At 47.7% G+C, this 22,486-nt stretch overlaps 9 protein-coding genes across 9 annotated transcripts; 4 read left to right on the top strand and 5 right to left on the bottom strand.

The window, feature by feature from the left end:
• Positions 1 to 2,849, top strand: OGAPODRAFT_17088 (uncharacterized protein). The gene has a single exon (XM_018354875.1). It carries the CDS (start codon positions 596 to 598, stop codon positions 2,822 to 2,824), a length of 2,229 nt encoding a protein of 742 aa, XP_018209116.1. The 5' UTR covers positions 1 to 595; the 3' UTR covers positions 2,825 to 2,849.
• Positions 2,850 to 2,966: 117 nt separating this feature from the next.
• Positions 2,967 to 3,777, top strand: OGAPODRAFT_17087 (uncharacterized protein). Its single transcript, XM_018354874.1, has one exon. It carries the CDS (start codon positions 3,050 to 3,052, stop codon positions 3,713 to 3,715), a length of 666 nt encoding a protein of 221 aa, XP_018209115.1. The 5' UTR covers positions 2,967 to 3,049; the 3' UTR covers positions 3,716 to 3,777.
• Positions 3,778 to 3,829: 52 nt separating this feature from the next.
• Positions 3,830 to 5,666, top strand: OGAPODRAFT_89877 (uncharacterized protein; the record flags this gene model as incomplete). The annotated part of the gene is made up of 1 exon (XM_018356946.1): positions 3,830 to 5,666. The coding sequence occupies one exon, from the start codon at positions 3,830 to 3,832 to the stop codon at positions 5,663 to 5,665; it is 1,836 nt and encodes a 611-aa protein (XP_018209114.1).
• Positions 5,657 to 6,655, bottom strand: OGAPODRAFT_17086 (uncharacterized protein). The gene has a single exon (XM_018354873.1). It carries the CDS (start codon positions 6,649 to 6,651, stop codon positions 5,692 to 5,694), a length of 960 nt encoding a protein of 319 aa, XP_018209113.1. The 5' UTR covers positions 6,652 to 6,655; the 3' UTR covers positions 5,657 to 5,691.
• A 167-nt stretch (positions 6,656 to 6,822) lies between these two features.
• Positions 6,823 to 8,930, bottom strand: OGAPODRAFT_17085 (uncharacterized protein). Its single transcript, XM_018354872.1, has one exon. The coding sequence runs from the start codon at positions 8,903 to 8,905 to the stop codon at positions 7,088 to 7,090; it is 1,818 nt and encodes a 605-aa protein (XP_018209112.1). The 5' UTR covers positions 8,906 to 8,930; the 3' UTR covers positions 6,823 to 7,087.
• Positions 8,931 to 8,963: 33 nt separating this feature from the next.
• On the bottom strand, positions 8,964 to 11,078 carry OGAPODRAFT_17084 (uncharacterized protein). The gene has a single exon (XM_018354871.1). It carries the CDS (start codon positions 10,436 to 10,438, stop codon positions 9,026 to 9,028), a length of 1,413 nt encoding a protein of 470 aa, XP_018209111.1. The 5' UTR covers positions 10,439 to 11,078; the 3' UTR covers positions 8,964 to 9,025.
• Positions 8,965 to 22,052, bottom strand: OGAPODRAFT_89872 (fatty acid synthetase beta subunit). The gene has a single exon (XM_018356945.1). The coding sequence runs from the start codon at positions 17,461 to 17,463 to the stop codon at positions 11,281 to 11,283; it is 6,183 nt and encodes a 2,060-aa protein (XP_018209110.1). The 5' UTR covers positions 17,464 to 22,052; the 3' UTR covers positions 8,965 to 11,280.
• On the top strand, positions 8,965 to 22,052 carry OGAPODRAFT_102080 (uncharacterized protein). The gene has a single exon (XM_018353089.1). The coding sequence runs from the start codon at positions 17,859 to 17,861 to the stop codon at positions 22,041 to 22,043; it is 4,185 nt and encodes a 1,394-aa protein (XP_018209109.1). The 5' UTR covers positions 8,965 to 17,858; the 3' UTR covers positions 22,044 to 22,052.
• On the bottom strand, positions 22,050 to 22,419 carry OGAPODRAFT_95216 (uncharacterized protein; the record flags this gene model as incomplete). Its single annotated transcript, XM_018357703.1, has 2 exons — positions 22,050 to 22,268; positions 22,321 to 22,419. The coding sequence occupies 2 exons, from the start codon at positions 22,417 to 22,419 to the stop codon at positions 22,107 to 22,109; spliced, it is 261 nt and encodes an 86-aa protein (XP_018209108.1). The 3' UTR covers positions 22,050 to 22,106.
• Between the last annotated feature and the right edge of the window lie 67 nt (positions 22,420 to 22,486).

Below are 22,486 nucleotides of genomic sequence, written 5' to 3'. Positions count from 1 at the left end.
TATTTACGCTAAGTTGCAATAGAACAAGTGAAACATGTCATCGTGGCAAAAGGCTGGAATTTCCTTCAATAAGTACTTGGCAATTGCTGCCAGAACCGTTCAAAGGTCTCTTAAAAACGATCTAAAAGTTGCAGCCGAGAAGAGATACATTTCCGATGCCAAGGTCCAGAAACTCGAGAAGGGTAATGTTGTCTCAACTACCGACCTGGCATCCAACAAGTCTGCTTAGATAGATATGAATAAAACATGACATTCCTTTAGTGGACGTATCGGAATGCAGCGGACACAATGTTATGACAACGTGGACACGATAGAGATGAGTGACGAGGACTAACCAAGCCACGTCCATCTTTCTCCAGTTCACTGCCCATACTTGTCATACACTGGTGATCCGCCAGACTTGGTCAAATCTGTAGGTTTTCGTAGCTGTGAACAGCACTTCCGTTTGAACGAAACTCTCGGTGCAAAGGTGTCATGTCTAGTGAAAGAAATAAACTCCCTTCTTCACCTCTGCTTAACTAGGTTGTTCTGTTGTTGAGGAACAGCAAACAGATTTATCGACTTATTTCACATGATTTTGATAGCACGATCGTTAATGGTTCGTGTGCCTTCAAGGCCGCTGTTGGGAACTTTTTTCGTTCGTTCGCTTCCGGTAACAGGAATGCTGGCAGCACGAACTCGATCTCTACCAGAGCCTCTTTGGCGTCCTTCGTTGGTCCCTGCAAGCTTCCACCGCTCCTTCAGTGTGTTTGCGGCACGTCTGCAAAGAGCAGAAGTGCCCGAAGAAGCTGTCAAAGAGAAGAAGCCAAGGACTTTAAGAGAACGCATTTTGGGTGTGGCAGAAGAAGAGCAATCTGAGGCGGGCTTCTCGGAAGTTAGACGGCTGCTCAAGCTTGCACGAAGAGACATCAAGCTTTTCTCTGTAGCAATTGCCTTGCTATTCATCAGTGCGTTCATAGTCATGTCGCTGCCAAAGGTCACGGGGGAGATTCTCGATTCCACGAGACGGTACTCAAACCTCGAAGAAGCCCGATTTTATGGTCTCACGCTATACCAGCTTCTCTCGGTGGTTGGTGCCATGCTCTGTGTCTACACGGCGGCAACATTCGGCCGAATAATTATATTGAGAGTCTTGGGCGAGAAATTGGTGGCCCGACTTCGGTCGAACATTATGAAGAATGTCTTGAGACAAGATATGGAATTTTACGATAAAAATAAGGTGGGAGACCTTATATCGAGACTTTCCAGTGACGCGTACGTCGTTTCTAGATCTGTGACCCAGAATATGTCTGACGGTATCAAGCATTCCATTGTTGGAGGGACCTCCATTGGTATGATGTTCCACATTTCGCCGACCCTTTCTATGATTCTGCTCGCATTTGGGCCTCCCCTGCTGCTTGCTTCCTACGCCTACGGAATGAAAATCAAGTCTATCAGTAGGATGTTACAGAAGGCGACTGGTAGTCTGACCAAAGTTGCTGAAGAGCAGCTGAACAACATCAAGACTATTCAGTCGTTTACAGCCGAAACGAAAGAATTGCACCGTTATGACAATCAGATCAGGAACGTTTTCAAGATCAGTTATAAAGATGCCATGACGAATGCCTCATTTTTTGTTTCCACCGGAATTCTGGGCCATGCTACCTTTTTGCTCACCTTGGGTCTGGGCACAAATTTGGTTTTCAACGGAAGCATGACCGTTGGTGATTTGGCAGCTTACATGATGTACACAGAATATTGCGGAAATGCAACTTTTGGTGTGGCCACCTTCTACACCGAGCTATTCAAAGGAGCAGGTGCTGCTTCGAGACTCTTCGAGGTTCAAGATCAGGTGCCTAGAATTGACCAGGTCGTGGGCCCTAAGATTGCTGGTTCCAAGGGCCACATTGAGTTCAGGAATGTCACGTTTGCGTATCCAACGCGTCCAGACAATAAGGTGTTTGATAACTTGTGCTTTGAAATCAAAGCAGGCTCCAACGTGTGCATAGTTGGCCCTTCAGGAAAAGGAAAATCCACAATTGCGTTGTTGTTGCTCCGGTTCTACACCCCGAATTCGGGTCAGATCCTCATTGACGGCGTGGACATCACCAAATACTCTGTCCATTCGCTTCGTCAACTCCTCGGATACGTTCAGCAGGAGCCTGTTCTTGTTCCAGGTACTCTATCAGAAAACATCACATATGGCTTGCCACGGAACGTGAAGGTGACCGCTGACATGGTTGAATGGGCGGCTGCCAAAGCTAACTGTGATTTTGTCTACCATTTCCCTGACAAGTTCAACACTGATATTGGGCCTAAAGGGTCGCAACTGTCTGGAGGCCAAAAGCAGAAAATCGCCATTGCGCGGTCTCTGATCAAAAACCCTCCCATTCTTATTTTGGACGAGGCCACTTCTGCCCTGGACTCCAAATCTGAGAATGCCATAAACCTGACAATCGCAAACCTCATGCGAGACAGGTCACTCACCACCATCTCCATCGCACATCGTCTCTCAACCATAGAAAAATGCGATGAGGTGCTCGTTCTCGGACATGACGGCCGGCTGGCAGAGGAAGGCAAGTTCAAAGACCTATATCCTAACCGCAACAGTATGCTCTACAAGCTGCTAAACGAACCACAGAAGAAGAAGAAGAAAGAAGACGAGCATGAAGACCACGAGGCCCAGGAAGATGACCACGAGGCCCCGGAAGACAAAGAAGAAATGGAGCCTGAGGCTGACCACAACGAAGTGACAGGAGACGAGGTTACACGAGGTGCGTTCATGAAACGGCGTGCGGTGCTCAATGAGGAACATGAAAGAAGCGAACATAAGACTCTCACCTAGCACGACGACATGACTAATGACATATATAGATGAATAAAATGGATTCCGACCTTTTTTTTTTACCAAGGCCGATCGGCGCGTCTATGACGTTATTTTACGCTGTGAGAGAAAAGGAATTAATGGTCAAAAAAAAAACCTAGTTGATTGTAATTTCATTAGTGAGCTATACTCCATATTGTGGTGGCCTCTGACATAACCCGTCAGACAAGTGTACGAACTGCTATCATGAGCGCAGCGGCGATTTTACAAAAGGAGCTCAAGGAGCTTACCAAATCTCAGCCATCGTTCCGGATCGAGCTGGATTCAGATAACATCTTCCTATGGGATATTGGCATGTACATCCCTAATCCGCATTCCAAATACAACGGCGCGTACCTCAAATGTCAAATGCGTTTCCCTAATAATTATCCATTTTCGCCGCCAGCATTCAGATTCACGCCACCAATCTTCCACCCTAATGTTTATAAAGATGGTCGGGTTTGCATTTCCATTTTGCATGAGGCTGGTGACGCTTTCAGCGGAGAGCCTTCGAATGAGACATGGAGTCCCGCTCAGTGCGTTGAGTCTGTGCTTGTCTCGATTATTTCGCTTCTTGACGACCCAAATATCAATTCCCCTGCTAATGTGGACGCCAGTAAAATGTTCAGAGATCACAAAGAAGACTACTACAACATGGTTGCCAAAGACGTCGAGCGGTCCAAAAAGGACATCCCAGACGATTTCGAGATTCCGGACGCCACCTCGCGTTCAGAGGCCGACGATTACGAAGACGAATGGTTCTATCAAGACGACGATGAGGACGACGACGAGATCGACGAAGACGACCAGAGCTTTATCGACGACGAGGAGGTGGAAATGAGCGAAGATTACGGAGAGGACACATCCAAATAGACAAGTTTGGAGTGCGCTTAATAGCTATTACGATTGATATCTGGTGTTTAGGTTAATTTTTGATATGAGTTCCAGCACTGTAGAAATTGTAGAAAAAATTCGTCTGGTTCTCTGATGGCCAAGAAGGACAAGAAGAACAAGGAGGCAAAGAAGGCGCGGATAGCCCAGAAAAATGAGAAGAATGCCAAGAAGGCAGGTGAGAAGCTGAAAAAACTCTCGAAAAAGGCCGGAGACGATCTAGAAGACGACGTGGATCTGGATGAACTACTGAAGCAGCTAGCTTTAGAACAGCAGGAATTTGAGGAAGTTCATGTTGAAGTTATTGATAGGTCGTTGAAAAGACTGAACGCCACTTTTGCTGCAAGCAACACTAACGGCCGTCGAGAGTTGGTCCTGTTTGGAGGCGAAGTTAACACGGGCCAGACAGTCCATTTCTATAATGATCTGAATGTTTTCTCCGTTGACTCGAAAACTTGGAGACGATATGTGTCCAAAAACTCGCCACTTCCGCGGTCTTCCCATGCCATGTGCTACCATCCGTCTGGCATCTTTGTGATGCATGGTGGTGAATTCTCGTCTCCTAAACAGTCCACTTTCCACCATTTTTCAGATACGTGGATTCTGGACTCTCAGACCAAGGAATGGGCCAAAGTCGATGGAAAGGGTCCTCCAAACCGTAGTGGACATCGTATGGCGTGCTGGAAGAATTACGTGATGCTGTTTGGTGGATTTCGTGATCTTGGTTCCCACACCACGTATCTCAATGATCTATGGCTGTTTGACATCACCACGTACAAATGGAAGCAGGTGGAGTTCCCGGCGTCGCATTCTGTCCCAGATCCACGATCGGGACATTCATTTATGGCCACGGATTTTGGTGCTATAGTTTATGGAGGTTACTGCAAGGTGAAGGCTGGTAAGGGACTTCAGAAGGGAAAGATTCTGACCGACTGCTGGGCACTCAACATGAAGAGCGATCCTGCGCAGATCCGGTTTGAACGCCGTCGGAAACAGGGTTTTCAGCCGTCGCCGCGTGTTGGATGCTCCATGCAATACCACAAGGGCAGAGGTATGCTCTTCGGGGGTGTTTTCGATTACGAGGAGACAGAGGAGACTCTGGATTCTGAGTTCTACAACACGCTCCTTTCATACAACGTGGAAACTAACAGATGGTCCAATCTGTCTCTGCGGTCGAGCAAGAAAAAGGCCGCAGCTAAAAAAGAAAAGGTGGATAGAACCCGACAACTAGAGGAAATGCTCAACTCTATTCTTGCAAAACATAATCTGGCAGACGACGAAGAGGATGAGGCGCCTGTTGCGGAAGAAGACGACGACGAGTCTGACGAGAGGCTGGAGATTCGCAACGAATTGCCCCATGCTCGTTTCAATGCCCTGACCTGTGTCGTGGATGACACTTTGTACATTTACGGAGGCATGTACGAAGCCGGAGAACAGGAGTTTAATCTGGACTCATTCTACTCGATCGACCTATCCAAGTTGGACGGAGTTAGGGTGTTCTGGGAGGACTTGTCTGAGTTAGAGAGACAAGAAGCGGAAGACAGCGACGAGGAGAGCGACGACGACGATGAAGACGATGAGGAGGAGCAAGACACGGCAATTTTGGTGGCAGAGGAGGAAGAGGAGGAGCTGGAGGAGGAAGAGCTGGAGGAAGCAGAGATTCCTGACGAGCATCCTTGGCTGCCTCATCCAAAGGCGTTTGAGTCGCTTAGAGCGTTCTATTTGCGTACTGGTCCAGATTTCCTCACGTGGGCCATCAGCCAAAATCCAGAATCTCGTGGAAAGTATCTGAAGACAAAAGCTTTTGCTCTGTGTGAGACCAGATGGTGGGAACGGAGAGAGGCTGTCCAAATGGAAGAGGAAAGTTTGGAGGAGAATGGAGTTACCGATGTTATAGAGAAAGACTTTTCGAGAGCAGAGAAAAGAAGATAGATTGATAATAGATTAATAATAATACACTATGCAAAGTGGATTCCAACTTGATGGAAAGCGTACAGGAGCTTTAGGAAGTCGTTCTGGTCCATCTTTGCCGGTCTACGCTCACCAAAACCGGTTTCTACCAGCACTTTCGTGACATTTTCCTTCACCACAGCGGAAAAATCTGTTTTAGCATCCACCATCATCTCGCCCCTTTGCTCGCTCAAAATGGAAAGGAACGTCTTGTAGTTGTTTTCCAGAATTTCCAGGATCTTGCTGTTCCTAAACGTAGCGTTGAGAGTCTTATTTTTCCTGTTGAAACAGAACCTCAATAGTCCATCCCACTCGTTGTAGTCAAGATCAGGACGAGGAAATTTCGGCTCCACTTTCACCACAGACGATTCCACCTTGGGTGGGGGCCGGAAGTTGTTCTTTCCCACTTTCATCACATGCTTGACGTTAGCCCACATCTGGGCGTTGGCACTCAGACGGTTGTATAGGGCATCGCCGGGACGTGCTGTTAGGTTCATTGCAAACTCTCGTTGGAACATGAGAACGGCGATTCTTGGCGGTCGAGGCATACTCAAGAGCTTGAAAACTATACCGGACGAGATTTGGTAGGGAGTATTCGAAATGCAGACATCGAAGTACGGCAAGGTCTCAAGTTTCATGAAATCGCCCATGATAATCTCAAGCTTCTTCTCATACGGAGTACCCTGAACTCTCTTTGTAAGTTCAGCAGCCATCTTTGGGTCCACTTCAGATGCAATAACTTTCCGGGCCTTTTCTAGAATTCTGACCGTTAAGTTACCGGTACCTGGGCCAATTTCCAGTACCACATCGGAGGGTCTGATTTCTGCTTTGTCAACAATACCTTGGGCTATGAGAGGATTTTTCAGTATATGCTGACCAAGATCTGTATTGAATTTAAACACTTTGTTCATCTGGTCACCGGCAGGAGCTGGCTTGGCGGCGAACTGCTTTCTGGCAGCTTTAGGCATGATCTATAATTTTTGCTTTTTTTTTTTTAACCTGGAATATTTTTTCAAATAAATTTGGCGGGCTGTGCAAAAATAAAATGGGGTAATTGAGTTTGTCGATATGTCAAGCAAGAACACCAAACAGAGTTTTAATGTTGATCTTAAAGATCTGGCTCGGATTAATGCGTATAGAAGAATCGGAGCAGGCCTGATATTCATGGCTTTGCCAGCTATCGAAATATACAGGAGAATCTACCTCGATAAAGAGAGAAAGATACAACAGGGAGAGTACAATCCGAAAGATGGTACCTTGAGACTTTTCTCTGAAGAGGAAAAGCTCGAGAAATTCAGGAATAGCTGGATGACGAAGATATTTGGCGAAAAGTAGTATTGCAAAATCTACTATACAATTGAAAGTGATACTATCCTTAGAGGCTGCTCGTCGAGGATCAGTAATTCATAGGGACGACGTCGCTCGAGCTCTCTGTTTGATCACTCGTAACGGTGTTGGCTGTATCATCATTGTCGGGGACTTGTGTATATCCAATGCTGACAGCGGGCGTGTGCTAGTTCTCAACGGTGTTGAATGAATTTTGTTGAGCAACGTTAATCGTGGAATACAGCTCGAACTCCGCATTGGAGGCTTCGTGTAGTGCTCACCCTTTATTATAGAGTTCAAAAGAGACTGGCGAGATTCGGGACGCATGGGAAGCGGAATCCTAGTCAGGTGCGACTTAGATGGCTCAACCTGTCTTCTTAGGGTTTCGTCTCTAGTAGTTGGCAACGGAACTGGTAAGGGAACATATTTGAGCAACTTGGTTTTCTCGGTTTGTTTCTGGATGCTTGGCCTGTGAAGCTTTGCATTTGGCGTGATAAAGGGATCGGATTGAGAAAGAGACCTTATACTTCGTGGCGAACGCTCTTTGATGTCTAGTTGCTGCAGCTTTCCAACAAGGTTCTCGTCTGTGTTTCTAGATGTCTCGTTCTCTTTGTCCTCGGCTTCATTCATCAGCCGTTTGAGAACGGAACTACCTGACGCGGTGGTGAAAGAAACCTCGGATTCGTCGTCCTCTAAAATATCAAACTTGAGAGGACTCCGTTTCTTTGCAGATGTCGGATTGTACTCGATCAACACTGGCTTGAGCTTGAGAGCGTCAAAGAGTGATCCCTTGGACTTCACAGGTGCTGAGGAGATTGGCGAGCATGGTGAGCTTCTTTTGGACTCAAAGTGCTGTTCCTGGAGTTTCACGTATTGTGCTTCCAATTCGTTTTTCTTCTCAATCATGTCTTTTTCGGAAATTAGTCTTTCGCCTACTGCACGCTTCAAAATACCCAACGACTGGCCCACGGTTTCCAGCTCTCGCGCACTGGACGGTCCCAGACAGTGTTTGACCAGCATTTCGTCTTCAAGGTCCTCTAGCGCTTGAGAAACCTCTCTCATCAGGGATTGAAAAATGTGCTTCCAGCGACGGTCCACGAGCTCGCTCGAGATACGCTTCAAAGCAGATTTGAGCTCGTGCACATTTCGTACAAGGCCCTCGTATTTGGATATGAGATGCATGATTGACCCTGGACTCTTGTGCATCGCCACCTCTCCATAACTTTCAAGGGTCTGAGGCACAATTAGCACGGCAGCCTGAATAGGATCTATTCTGCCTTCTAATTGCTGGTACAAACCAAGCAGTCGCTCATCCAGACAGGTAAATGTGGGCATTCGCAGCCTAAAGGTCTCGCTTTGTGTCATTTTAGCATTAATTTCTTCCAATTCGAGCTTGGGAAGCTTCTTAACAGGAGTGGTGAGCAGCATTTGTTGGAGTATTCTCATATCCTTGGAACAGTCCGCAATCTCGTTGCTGATCGACCCTAGCACTTGTTCATCCAGCTCTGTGAATCTGACCGCAACATGCAGATTTTCCAGGTAAGCCGATATGTGTTTTTTAGCTCTAAGTAGATCCTCGCACAGCGGTTCCAGCTGGCTAAGGGTGGTTTCCAATCCAGGTTCTGATTCCAGATTTGATTCGATGGCAGTCACTAGTGCAGGCAGAATCTCGTCTATTTTGTGGATGCACTCATCTACTTTGGTGAGAATGTCTTTGTTCTGTGCAATTGCGCTCAGGGTAGATAGCGTATCGTTCACAGCCAGGAACTCGTGTATAAACAATCGGATACAGTCTGCGGCGGCTTCCACTTGTGCTCCATCATACAGGGCTATCTCCTCTATTTGGAGCTCCTGGACGCCGCCGCAGCATTTCTCCAGTTGGTCCAACCGCTTCATTGAATTGTTCAAGTTTATCAATCAATTTTTTCCCAGCTATATTTATTTACTATTTCCCTAAAATAGTTAGGCGGCCAAAGATTTCTGATTTGAAATATTGTACACTATGAAGTTTGGTTATCAGCTAAGATGTGCCTGTTTCTCGTACATCTCCACTATCTGCTCGCTTGTCGTTGCATCCTCAACGCTCTTGTCATCTCTTATCCGCACAAACCGTGGAAATCTCAGTGACACTCCTTTGGAGCCGTCTCCCAAAAAACTGTAGCCGCATTTGTAGAGAGGACTTTCGGTAAAGTCCGCCACTTTCACCTCAAACAGCGTTGTTGGTTCAAACCAGATATCTGGGGCTGCTCGGGGATTCGTCTTATCGTACACGAACGACGCTTTAGGCTTGTCCAACTGTGTTGGCTTGAGTTTCTCAAATAACGAAGCAAGCATCTCTTCACTAAAGCCGGTGCCAATTTTGCAGATAGCCTCAAACTCGCCACTGTCTGGGTTGTAGCTAGCGAGCAAAAACCCGCCGTACCCTCCAGTGCGCTTTCCCTTGCCAACATATGCACCAATGACTACCAGATCCAGAGAGTCTCCGACTCCCTCCAAATAGTCTTTCTTCAGCTTGAGCCAGTTCCTCGATCTTTTGGATGGCTCGTATAAGCTGTTCGTCCCATTAAGCGTTTTGATCATCAGCCCTTCGCAAGAGTCCTTGACGGACTGGTCAAGGAACTTCGTTATGACGTCTAAATCGGAGGAGTCGAGTTTCTCAGAGAAACGAAACTTCCCAGGGATAACCTTCAGATTGTCGTACATGTATTGTCTGCGCTCTTTCAAAGACTTCTGGAGTAGGGACTCGCCATTGTACAGCAGAATGTCAAAGGCAAACAAACACACCTGCACCGTTATGTCTTCCTCCTTCACGTCCTTGCGCTTTCTGGTTGACAGGATCTGGAACGGGAGGATCTTTTCCTGCTTCTTGTCCCATGCCACACACTCGCAGTCCAAAATAAACGATTTCACTTCTGGATTAAGTCTCTGGAGCTCCTCCATGACGGGAATTAGGTCTGGATATCTTTGGGTCATGTTTTCGGAGCTCCTAGAGTAAACTCTAAGCGTTCGGTCAGGTAGCAGGTGAACCTGTGCTCTTTCGCCGTCGTATTTGTACTCGCACGTGAACTCCTGGTTCTCGAACTGGTTGAGGATCTCCGTGATCGACTTGGTTGGTTTTGCAAGCATTGGCTTGAGGGGTATTCCTGGCTTCAGCGTGCAGTGGTCCATGAGCTTGAGAGTTCCGTATTTTATCGCGCTCTCGATGATCAGCTCGTAATTGGGCGTCTGCGAAAATGCCTCCTTCATCTGCTCCTCAGCCTCACTCAGAATTGCAGGAGTCACTTTTTGGCCCCGCTGCTTCATCTCGTGCTCCACCAAAGCCTTGGCCAATGCAACCACCACCGATTTCTCTGCAAACTGGATGCGCAACGTGCCTTCCAACGACCTCATCAGGAATTTGGCCTCGCGCGAGTCACAGGACGTCAGCATTCTGTTGATCATGGCAATTTTTTTGTTCTGCGAAGAGGCTCCCGACATGCTTGCAATTTCCTTGAGATTTTTAAATACTTGAAACACTGTCAACGGTTGCGGCTTGAACATCAAACTTTGCTTGGATCTCGATTTTTGAGCAACCAGACCGATGTCGCCATACTCTCCAAGATCTTTTTTCAGCTGCTGCATCGAACGGCCTGTACCTGTGGCCAGTGCTTTCATGAGAAGAGTCTCGCCTAGTCCCAACTCAAGCCCCTCGTAATCTGGGCACACCCTATTGATAGTCAGGTAATTGACCTCAACAAGGTTTCTTATCTGGTCTTCCTGATTCTCAGATGTGTCCAGCACGTGGGAAAACATCTCGGAGGCGATCTCGATGCACTTGAGTCTGCCGGACTCTTTTTCTAGGGCCTCAAACACCTCGCACAATTTGCTATACAGGATCGGTTTCCCGACGGCCATGTCAGGTACTTTGACCTCCGAGTCCATCTTCAAAAGCTCTTTGGCGTCTATCAGTCTCTCCTTCGCGTCATCTGCAACATCTGCAACAGAATCGTCTGGCGTGCTCTCCTTTGTGTCGTCGCTTTTGGGGGCCTTTTTAGATGAAGCGGGCGATGGACTACGCGACCGCTTCTTGGCCATGCAACGCTCGCCCTGAGAACCAAAAAATCGAGATAATGTTTGCTGTTTTTGGGTGGCCGTCATGCTTCTTATTCCTAGTCTCGCAAACATGCAGATAAGTGAGCAAATCTTGCGGTTTCGCGTTTGAGTCGCGTCGCGTCGCGTCGACCAACTTTTTTTTTTCCTATGTCTCCAATTAAATTATAAATTTCTATATATTATGCTGACTCGTAATGCTCCCAGTTGTCCAGAATAGCCTTGATCTTCTCAGACCCAGTCAGTTCGTAGACATTTTCAAAGTACTCTTTCGTCAACTCAAATGGTTTGGCAGTCAAGTTTGGAATGTACTTGCCAATCAAGCTGGCTGGCTTCACAGCAGACTTTGGAATCTTCTTCACCAAGAATCTCTGGAATGGCTTGACACCAGATCTCAGGTAAGAGGAGTGGAATGGAACAGAAATGCCCTTCAATGGGATACAGGCGTATCCTCTTTCCAGGTCGACTGGCTGTGGCTTGGCCAAAGACTTCTTGGAAACCTCGTCGACGATCTCACTCAGGTGCTCGGCAACCTTTTCGAGCGACATTGTCTCCTGCAGCTTGACAATGTCGATCTTCTGGATCTTAAACACGTTCAACGTGTTGCTCAAAGTATCCAGAGCTCTAAGATCTCCGGCAGCAACGTATTGCTGGTTCTCCACGTTGAAGTTGACGATCTCCAACAGCCAGCCGGTTTGCTTGCTAATGTGCTCGACAACGAATCTCAGGGCAGAATCGTTGAAGGTAGGAGAGACTCTGGATGGGTTCACAGCGCACATACCATAGTTCGATCTTCCTAAGCTGTCCCTTGGAACAGCAACCTGCATGGTCATACCTCTGTAGAACACCACATCGACCAGGGACTCGATTGGCATAACGTCTGCCAGAGATGACAAAGCCGAGTACTCACCAAGAGAGTGACCAGCAAACATGGACTCGCTAGGCACCAATCCCTTGGACTTCATATCCTCGAATGTAGCCTTCTCCATAAGAGTAAGAGCTGGCTGGGTGAACTGCGTAGCAGAAAGCAATCCCGTTGGCGACTTGAAAGTATAAGTGGTGGTGTTCTCGTCAATGTCCTTGAAAATTTTCTCCGACTTAAGATTTCCATCCTCATCGATGGTTTCAAACATCATCGTGATGTAGTTCTCTCTGATCTTTCTTCCCTTTGGACCACCAAAGTGGACTGTCAACTCGTTAGGGTTGTTCTTGACGATGTCCAAGATCGAGAATCCGTAGTTGTCAATAAAGTGTCTGTCGGCCCTATCCCAAACGTTCTTGGCAACCTCAGACGAGTTGTACAAATCCATACCCATACCCTGTTCCTGAGAACCTTGACCGGTAAAGACGAACGTGGAGACCGGTTGGTCAATTTCTGCCTCACCAGAAAGCACAACATCGCCGGTGTCAGCCTTCTTGGTCTCGATCTTGATGATCTTTCTTCCGTTGATCATGGCAACGTGCTCCAACTGAGTTGTAAGCTCGTCGTTTGGCAGAACCATTCCAACAAAGTTCGCCTTGTAGGCCCTCACTCTTGGAGCAACACCGTTGGCAGCATGCATTTCGACAAGAGACCTGACCGAAGCAGAGGAGAACATACCATGGGTGATGGTGCCTGGCAAGCTTGCGTAGGAAGCAAAGACTCTTGAGACGTGGATAGGGTTGTAATCACCAGAAACGGCGGCGTACGTCTCGTTGGAACCTGGAGCCTTGGTGACAAGTGCACCAGACAGAGGAACGGCGTGCTCCAGCTGAACTGGCTGCTCGATTGGCACTCCGTTCCTGCTCAAGTAGTCAACCACAGGGTTACCGTGCGAAACACCAGCCTTGTAGTTGATCTCGGCAACCTGTTTGATTTCCTTCGACGGCATCTCGTAAAACACGGCACCAGTGGTCCTCACCGAGGAGTAAACGTTCTGGTTCTTGAAGTAGTAGACGGATTTGCATCTGAAGGTCAGAGTCTTGCCGATCAGGTCAATTGGCTCAGAGCCTAGATGGAACCACTCCTTGGACTGCAAAACAGCAACGTCCATAGCTGTCTTCAGATTGACCTCCATCGGAGTCTCGGTAGTCTTCTGGAAGGTGTTCTCAAAGTCTGTGTAAATGCCTCTGTAGAAGAAAGCGGAGGTGACCTCCATGATAGCCTTTCCATCTCTGTAAATAGTACCAAGAACCTCAACAGTCTTACCTGTTGCACTGTTGACCACAGAGACGATCTGGGCATCAGAAGAGACCTTGTCACCGACTTTCAATGGTTCGGCGCCTGGCATCATTCTGTACGCGTTGGACAGGTGAACAAGCTTCAGAATGTCACCGTCGACAGACTTAGGGAAGATTGCTTTCATGATAGCTCTCCATCCAATAACAATAGCAAAGTCCATAGGAGCCAATTGGTCTCTGCCAACTCTTGGAACGAAATATTCACAAGAGTTTCCAACAGCATGTGTCAGTTCGGCAATGGCCTGTTGAGTGATTTCCGTGGAACCACCATCGATCGTTGAGGTTGCATTGAAGTCCAGCTCAACAGGAACATTGGAACCGAACCACAATTTCCAGTAGAACTTCTTGATTCTGTCGTTTCTGCTATCCATGACTTCCTGAATTGGAGCAAATCCGTCGGACTTCTTGTATATGTAAAGCAACTCCAATGGAACAGGAGTTCCATCAGCCGTTCTGTGCTCAATCAGACTCATCTTGATGGAGTTGCCATCGGCACATATTCTGACCACTTCCTTGTCTTTGCCTTTGATGGACTCGAACAGGGAAATAACGGTCTTCGAGACGTCGTCTGGGTATTGGATTCTGACAGAGATGTTCTGAGCTGGAGCCAGGACCTTCTTGGCTGGGTTCTCAACGTGGTTGTAGCCCTGAACGCATCTGTCAGCAGTAACAAATGCGTGTCTCCAGTTCAGCTCAGAGCCAGCTAGAAGCTTGAACCAAGCGTCGGTCTCTGGCAAAGAAGAGCCAATAGAATATGTCACAGCATCAGCAGTCTTATTGACTTGCACACCTGGAATAGAGTCGATTTTGACAGTGCTCTTATCAGTGAAATACTCAACAACAGGAACTCTAGAGATGTTTCCACCATAAACGTCGTCCAAAAGCTTCTTGATGTGGCCTTCATGAATATTGTCCAAAATCTCCTTGATTGGCTCGTCCACCTTGTTGGTGAATTGAGCAGCAACGGGACCATGCAGTATACACGTTCTTTGAACATCCTCGTCAACAACGGCCTCGAGATCCTCAGATTGCCATAGAGAGTCTTTCTTGAAAAACACCTCGAATCTCTCGTCCAAAACTGGGACGAACGGAACCGGCTTCTGGCCTGGATTAGAGCACATGGCAATGAAATAGTCGCAATCTTCAGCGTTAACCAATTGGCTCTTGGCTTCTGGATATGCGTTGAAAACGGCTTCCAAGCAGGAGTCTGGGTTCTCCAAAAGACTAAATGTCTGGATGAGTGAGAAAGTCTCCTTGCCAGCAAAACGTTCCTCGACTCTTCTCAGGAACTTGCCGAGGAAGTTTCGCAAACTCACGTCGATCCATCTCTTTGACTTTCTCACGTACATCAGCTCCACGCATCTCTTGGCAACCTGCTCGTATGTCATGTCTTGTAAGTCGCAAACACCCTCGTCGTTCTTTCCAAACCATGGCTTTTGGAAGTCGGCATTGAGTTTCTTGATTATGTAGTCCTTCTTTTTCTCCAAAGCTTCCAGCATTTTGGCCTTAGGAAGTGAGAAAATAGTGTCGTCCATCTCTTTCCAGAAAATAACGGCTCGCGTGGCAATCTTGTGGATTGGCTCACCCATCTCGGACTTCACAGTCAAAATACCACCTGCTGGCTTCTTGTAGGTCAGTTCCCATTTGCTGTCGTCAACACCGGTACAGGCAGCAATGGCCTTCTTGGCAGCAGGAGAGGTCTTGCACTCCTTGGCAACCATGACTCTGGAACCAAATAGCACACCATCAAATGGCATGTGTGGGTAGTTGAACTTCGTAGCCCAAGCACCAGTTAGGTACGGATAGGTATCCTCAGCAGAACCAAAACCAGAACCGGCAATCAGAATGATGTTTGGACATTTTCTGAGCTTGGAGTACATTTGCAAGATTGGCTGGTGGAAATCCTCAAATGAGTGGTGGCCACCACCTCTTCCACCGGTCCATTGGACCACAATTGGGAAGTTAGGGTGTGCCTTGGCAATGGTGATACACTGGCTGATTGCGTCGATGGAGCCTGGTTTCAAGCCCAGGTGAGTCAATCCGAGAGTTTCAATGTACTCGGTGGCAACCTCAAGAGAAGGAACACCAGCACCTATGGTCAAAGACTGGATTGGGAAGCCCTTGGCCCTGAGGTCTCTGATTAAAGGAATACCCCATTGAAGCATCTTAGGACTAACATAAATCAAGTTGACTCCGATACCGGAACCTGGAGTGATGTTTTCAGCGATCTTGGTCAAAGCCTTGGTCATCATGTCTGGATTAAAGTAGCCACCACCTGCTAGTTCGATGTGGTAGCCAGCTTCAATGGTGGCAGCAACGAAATCGGGCGAGACGGTACTCGGCGTCATTCCAGGGACCATGAGTGGTGCTCTTCCCAGCAGTCTGGAGAATTTCGTATCGACGTATATTTTTCCTTCGGAAGTCTTGATCAGTTTAGGCTGGTAGTTGTGAAGCCAATTTGGAGCATATATTAGAGAGGAAGCGTTGATATCAAACAGCTCCTGTTTGTAGCCGAACTCCGAATCTTCGCCAGGAACGTTCAAAGCGCCGGCAATAATAACTCTGGCTCCAGTGCCCTCCTTATTTCTGTGGGTGAGAACTCCCAAGCCAGAAGCTCCACCAGGACCGAAGTCAATGATGTGGGTGGCCTCGAATTTGGTGGCCACTTCCCAGTTCACAGCCAGGAGAGTGATAAGCTCGATCAGTCTGGAAGTGATGGATCCGGTGTAATTTCTGAGATCCGAGCCGTCGTAAGTATCATAGACTGGCATTTTCAGGTCCGCAGTATTAAATTCGAGATTAGACTTCTCAAGGTCTTCTTTGATTTTTGGAGATGCTGGAGCAAGCAGATGAGAGTGGAATGGAGACATAATCGGCAAAAATCTCGAGGAGAATTTGAGTTTTCTTTCGCTGTAAGGAACACGGGACTGCTCAAGCCCAGAAGGTGCCTTGGCCTTTCTGAGGTTCAAATTGAGACCGTACAGAGATTCTGGTGGACCGGTGACAACCAGATTTCTGGCACCGTTAACCAAGGAAATGCCAATCTTCTTGGCCTCGGGCAGATGCTGGTTGGTCTCGTCGACAAACTTGGTGACCTGTTCGTAGGTGAGGTCTCTGATGGAGAGCATAGGACCTGGAGTGCCTTCACCGTTTTCTTCTGAGTCCTTGACGGTACTTGGTGCAAGCGAGGTTGATGGGTAAGCTTGGAGACATCTGACACCAAGGTAGAAAAGGAACTCGACGGCCTTCAAAGCCTGGACCTCGAAGGATTCCCAAGTGTCGGCCGAGGCAATGGCAATTGCAGTGGCAAGACCTTGCGAGTGACCTGTGGTACCGCTAGTGAGCTCATTGAGCTGGCCAGGGGTGACACCCAAAAGTCTGCACGTGATGGCGAAGTGGCACAGCTGAATCACGCAGATTAACGGACATGACACGGGAATCGAGAGCAGGTGTTCTGTGTTTGGAGTCTGTTCTGGTTTCTCGAGCCAGTTGATGAGGTCGAAACCATGCGTGAAAATTCTGTCGATGTCGGAGGTGGAAGATATAAGAGATTGCAGCTTTGACTGCACGCTGTACAGGAATGGCGCCACAAGTGGATTATACACGTCGTAGATCTCTCTGAGCTCCTCGAAGTAGTCTTCGGTGTTTCCCTGGCCACCGAAGACCGTGTAGATGGAGGCTTTTTTGTCCTTGGCGGCCTTGAACAGGGCAGACTGGACTGGTGCAGGATCCAGACCAAACTTCTTGTCCACATAGAGCTTTCCAGAGTAGTAGTTTTTCAAAATGTGGTTCTTGACCTTTTCTAAGGTTGTTGGGTTGGTCTCAGACGCGAGACACTCGGCTGCGAAAGAGTGGATATCTTTGTTGAGCAGGAATCTGGTGTCGAACTCGTCAATGACAAGCTTGATCGCGTCCAATTTCTCCGACTCCAGAACACTAGACCTGACGATGTATCCCAAGAACATCGTCAGCAGTTCAGCCTTGGACGCTGGCTCGTCATCGCCAGCGTATCCTTCGGTAACCTCTGGAAGGGACTTATAGAAATCTGCGGTCAATTGTTGGTACAGGAGGTAATTAGTTGGAGGGGTCAGGATGGTGGTCTCAATCCCTCCGTGGGTTATAACTAGCGGTCTATTCACCGACATGACAACAGCTGGTTAAAAAAAAATAGGCTGTTGAAGACAGTTGATATAGTTGAAAAGTTTACCTACGCAGCCACGACTCGTCAACAAAAAAAAGAAAGCGCTCTAAGAGACATTTGTGGCTGCGCCGTGCTCAGATCAATAGCTACACAATACTGAAATAATAGTACGCCCAACAAGACTGTTGGGATTTGGAATTTGTTGAGAGCAGGGTAACGTGGCTGTGAATTGGGGGTTGCACAGCCGGAATCTGAATTTTCTGGGAGTTTTTTTTTTTTTTTGTTGTTGTAAATTTCCCGCGTCCTACTCTTGCACAGCCCGACTACTCCTGGCCTGCACAGCCAAACTACGCTTTCCATCTTTTTCTTACACAGCCAGGGACGTCTTCACCAGGGATCATGTCGCAGTGGTTGCTAGTCCTCCCGCAGAAGCTGGTGTCCGGCGTCATCAACTTCCTAGCAACATCTCTCTACCTATTTTCGGCAGTTCTGTACTCGATAGCGACCTACTTGGCACAGGTCGCCCTTTCGTTTTCCACCGTCCTTTTAATTGCAATTGTGGTCTCTCTAGCCACCTATGCCTACATCCATTACAGATATTTGACTGTTTATTCGCGGCTTCCTGAAGACCCAAAGCGACAGGAGCCGTCGATGGACACGTTTCTGGAGACGTCTGGCAGAGAGCGCAAGGCCCGGCAGAACTATCTTGACGAATTCTTGTCTGCAATAAAGATCTTTGGCTATTTGGAGAGCCAAGTGTTCAATGAGCTGACAAAGAGCATGCAGACGCAAAAGCTGGACTCCGGCGAGATTGTGTTTTTGGACGAAAACTCGGGGTTCATGATCTGCGTCGAGGGCGAAATTGAAGTCTTTTGCAAGATTGGAAGCTCAAACGACGAGAATGCGGTGTTCACCAATGAATCCTCCTCTAACTACGTTATTGTTGACGATATTAGGTACAGACTTTTAAACAACGTCAAAAGTGGTGCTCCATTGTCATCGCTAACAAGTGTGTTGAACTTACTCACCGCTTCGGATTTAAATATTCCAGACAGACAGGCTTCTGGTATTTTACCTGTTCCTTCCGATTTTGACCTGGACAACAAGGTGTTTGCGGACTCGCCGGTGCCACAGCCACCGTCGTCGAACGAAACGCCAACACTGATTGCTATTCCAAAAAACAACTGCACCATATCCATCATACCCAAAGATTCGTTCAGCAGACTCGCCTATAAATATCCCAAGGCCACCAGTCACATTGTTCAGATGATTTTGACCAAACTGTACCGTGTCACGTTTCAGACAGCCCATGACTATCTCGGCCTCACCACAGACATCATGCGAACAGAAATTAATCTCAACAAGCAATGCTCCAATGTGCTGCCCTCTTATCTGAGCAACAAGGTTGTGGAGCATTTTATGCCAAGACTGTCTTCTTACAGTACACTCAATGAGTCGCACTCACTGTTGAAAAGAAGCCAGAGCTCGAAATTGATGAGATCAGAGCCGATTCATCTAGACCCTGGTTCCAGATCTGTTTCTCCAGCTGGCCCCATTTCCATCCATACGGCTCCCACTTCTTTCATGGCAACACTCAGCTCGGATGCAGACGAAAGCAACCAGAGCGACGATATGCTTGCCGTGCCACGGTCGCGTATCAAGGCCCGTAGACCAAGAAGTGAGGTTTCGGGCGCGAGAAACTCGTCAAGACACTTTTCGTTGGCTGCTCGAAACTCCACTAATCCCGGAGACCTTGTTTCGAACGTTCCGGTGTCCCATTTGGATAAGATGGCAAGTATTGGAAAGACAGATAAGGGCCACTTACACGACAGAATAGTCAACGGTGAAAATGAAGAGCCTGCGGAGATGGCTGTTCGTGTAGCCATCGCAGAGAGCATCTGCGAAAGCATCGGTGTGGATCGGGGGTCACTCCAGGTCTCGTCTCCGAGCAGAATGAGTTTCTCGCCTTCGGTGATGAGCTCGCCGATGGTTGCAGGCATCACCGAAATGAACACTAAGCCAAAAGGCCTTGGCATCGGAACGAGATCAAAAGTTCGCACTTTTTCATCTCACAATCTCGGGACTCCCAACGATGATGAAGACGGAGCCACAGGAAGTCAGAAGAGTTTTATGGATTTCGAAAACATCAAGTCTGACCTGGCCAACTCCATCAATTTAAAACACGTATCAGCCGGAACCAAGCTGATTGAAGCTAATGAGCACACGCCAGGAATTTACTACGTGATAGATGGAGTTCTGAAAGTTACTTATATGAACGAAAACACCGACGGAGATCCTACAGAGGAGTTTGTTTATGAGGTCAAGCAAGGCGGTATAGCTGGATATCTGGGAACCTTGATTGGCTCCAAATCCTTTGTGAACGTGGTAGCAGCTGTAGACTGCTATGTGGCATTTTTACCTAGAGAGGTGTTTGAGATCTTGAACGAGCGTTTCCCGTACCTTCAACTGGCCATTGCAAAAAATCTGTTGCGGATTCTCGACAAACGTTTGCTCCTGGCCGACTACGCTATGGAATGGGTCCACATTTCGGCTGGTGACTCCTTGTACACTCAGGGAGACCCTGCCAATGGTATTTATATTGTTCTCAATGGACGGTTCAGATCGATGAGGACTCCTGAAGGAAGGGATGTGCAGCCGGTCATTGTGTCGGAGCATGGACAGGGCGAATCTCTTGGAGAGGTGGAGGTGCTAACCAAGACTAAGCGGGATCTGACCTTGGTGGCTATCCGCGACTCTGAGCTTGCTCGTATTCCACGGAGTCTCTTTGAGATGATTGCTCTCAGCAATCCGTCAATCATGGTCAAAGTCACACGTATTGTTGCCAACAGATTCATTCATAGCAAAGAGCACGATGGAAATTTTGAGCTGGCAACTCCCACAGCTACAATCAAGGACGACAACTTCAGCAAAAACTTCAACAACTACCGAACAATCACCATCCTACCAATCACGTACGGTTTACCGGTCGTTGAGTTTGGCGAAAGGCTTACCACTGCGCTAGAAAACGTCAGTAAGACTGCCAAAATGCTGACCCAGTCCACGGCACTGAGTCGTCTCGGAAAACATGCCTTTGACCATCTTGCCAAGTTGAAACAGAGTGGTTATTTCTCCGAGCTAGAAGACAAATATGACATTGTCATCTACGTTGCCGATACGCCAGTTAATTCCTCCTGGACAAAGACATGCATTCAGCAGGGAGACTGTATCCTGCTCCTGGCGGACTCTCAGCAGCCTCCAAATATTGGTGAGTACGAGCGGCTGCTGGTGAAGAACAACACTACAGCTCGCACAGAACTCATTCTCCTTCATCCTGAGCGCTACGTGGAGCCTGGCTCGACTAATAACTGGCTGAAAAACCGGATCTGGGTTCATTCGCACCACCATGTTCAGCTTTCGTTTGACTCGAACTCAATGCCTGCTGAAGTCGACTTTGGCCCGATATCCAAATCTGCAAACACGAGCAAGCTTCTTACTGCCACCACCGCCAAGCTGTCCGCTAATCTACGGCATATGCTGAGTAACAATGAGTTTCTGCAAATGATCAAGCAAACCAGAGAGGCGTTCAAATCGAAGAGGTATTACCGGCCCATGCAAGAGCATAAAGATGATTTTATGCGACTTGCACGTATTCTCACTGGACAGGCCGTTGGTCTCGTTCTGGGAGGAGGCGGTGCTCGCGGCATCAGTCACATTGGTGTCATTGCTGCTTTGGAGGAGAAGGGTATTCCTGTTGATTTTGTTGGTGGTACTTCGATAGGTGCCTTTGTTGGTGCTCTTTATGCGCGTGAATATGACCTTGTTCCGGTCTACGGAAGAGCAAAGACGTTTTCGGGACGCATGGGCTCTATATGGCGTTCATTGTTGGATCTAACTATTCCGTTGACTTCGTATACCACCGGTCACGAGTTCAATCGGGGAATATGGAAGGCTTTGGGTGATTCCAGAATTGAAGACTTCTGGATCAAATTTTACTGCAACTCCACAAACATAACGGAGTCGGTAATGGAGATTCACACTTCGGGCTACGCATGGAGGTATGTGCGTGCTTCCATGTCGCTTGCTGCTCTTTTACCTCCGCTGACTGACAATGGCAATATGCTTCTTGACGGAGGCTATATCGATAATTTGACGGTTGAAGAGATGAAAAGACGTGGGGCACATGCCATCATCGCGTGTGACGTCGGCTCGGAGGATGACCGGTCCAAGATGCACTATGGTGAATCACTGAGTGGTTTGTGGGTGCTGTTGAATCGCATAAATCCATTTTCAGCTCACCCTAACGTTCCTACCATGACAGACATCCAAATTCGACTGGCATACGTGGCGTCTGTCATTGCATTGGAAAAATCCAAAAACTCCAAAGATTGCGTTTATTTACGGCCTCCAATTGAAGGGTATGCCACGTTAGACTTTTCCAAGTTTGACGAGATCTACGGCGTGGGATCCAAGTACGCGGCCGAGGTCCTCAACAAGCTGCAAAGCAAGGGCGAGCTCCCATCCTTTAAAACTAGAAGGCGTGAGTTGAGTAAACATCCGACTCTCCAAAGAAGAAACTCGATATAGACTTCTAATTAACTGTGGAAATTAAATTTATCCGTATGTATTTATCCCCAAGTACACTTTATTTTACACGTTTGCGGCGTCGGAAACAAGTATCACCGAGTCGCCTCTAATGAACACCATATCGCTTTTCTTGGTTCTCGACTTGATCTCCGGTGAATCTTGCTCGGTGTAAAAAATGGTCTCTGTAGCGTCGCTCAACACCATGTTACAGTGCATGTCGTAAGCCTCGATGTTAGCACGACTATCAAAACTTGATACTTACATGTAATTTTCCCACCATCTCTCTGCTTCCTCTAAGCTTCACAAAAACTTGCTCGTCAAGACATAGCCTGATAAGGTCCAGAGGCTCCGAAGACGTCGAATTGGATTCGCTCATTTTGCCGTGGGAATAAAATTAGATTATTTTTTTCGTGAAATAATTTCCAATTCTTGTTTTCAAGCAT

Source organism: Ogataea polymorpha (assembly GCF_001664045.1).
Source record: "Ogataea polymorpha strain NCYC 495 leu1.1 chromosome Unknown OGAPOscaffold_6, whole genome shotgun sequence".
NCBI lineage: Eukaryota > Fungi > Ascomycota > Pichiomycetes > Pichiales > Pichiaceae > Ogataea > Ogataea polymorpha.
The sequence above is the reverse complement of the archived record's forward strand: the minus strand, read 5'-3'. Positions and strand labels throughout refer to the sequence as shown.

What these genes read in the sequence shown, in the direction of transcription:
- OGAPODRAFT_17088 (XM_018354875.1), top strand. Translation starts at nt 596, where the DNA reads ATGGTTCGTGTGCCTTCAAGGCCGCTGTTGGGAACTTTTTTCGTTCGT.
- OGAPODRAFT_17087 (XM_018354874.1), top strand. Translation starts at nt 3,050, where the DNA reads ATGAGCGCAGCGGCGATTTTACAAAAGGAGCTCAAGGAGCTTACCAAA.
- OGAPODRAFT_17086 (XM_018354873.1), bottom strand. Translation starts at nt 6,651, where the DNA reads ATGCCTAAAGCTGCCAGAAAGCAGTTCGCCGCCAAGCCAGCTCCTGCC.
- OGAPODRAFT_17085 (XM_018354872.1), bottom strand. Translation starts at nt 8,905, where the DNA reads ATGAAGCGGTTGGACCAACTGGAGAAATGCTGCGGCGGCGTCCAGGAG.
- OGAPODRAFT_17084 (XM_018354871.1), bottom strand. Translation starts at nt 10,438, where the DNA reads ATGCTGACGTCCTGTGACTCGCGCGAGGCCAAATTCCTGATGAGGTCG.
- OGAPODRAFT_89872 (XM_018356945.1), bottom strand. Translation starts at nt 17,463, where the DNA reads ATGTCGGTGAATAGACCGCTAGTTATAACCCACGGAGGGATTGAGACC.
- OGAPODRAFT_102080 (XM_018353089.1), top strand. Translation starts at nt 17,859, where the DNA reads ATGTCGCAGTGGTTGCTAGTCCTCCCGCAGAAGCTGGTGTCCGGCGTC.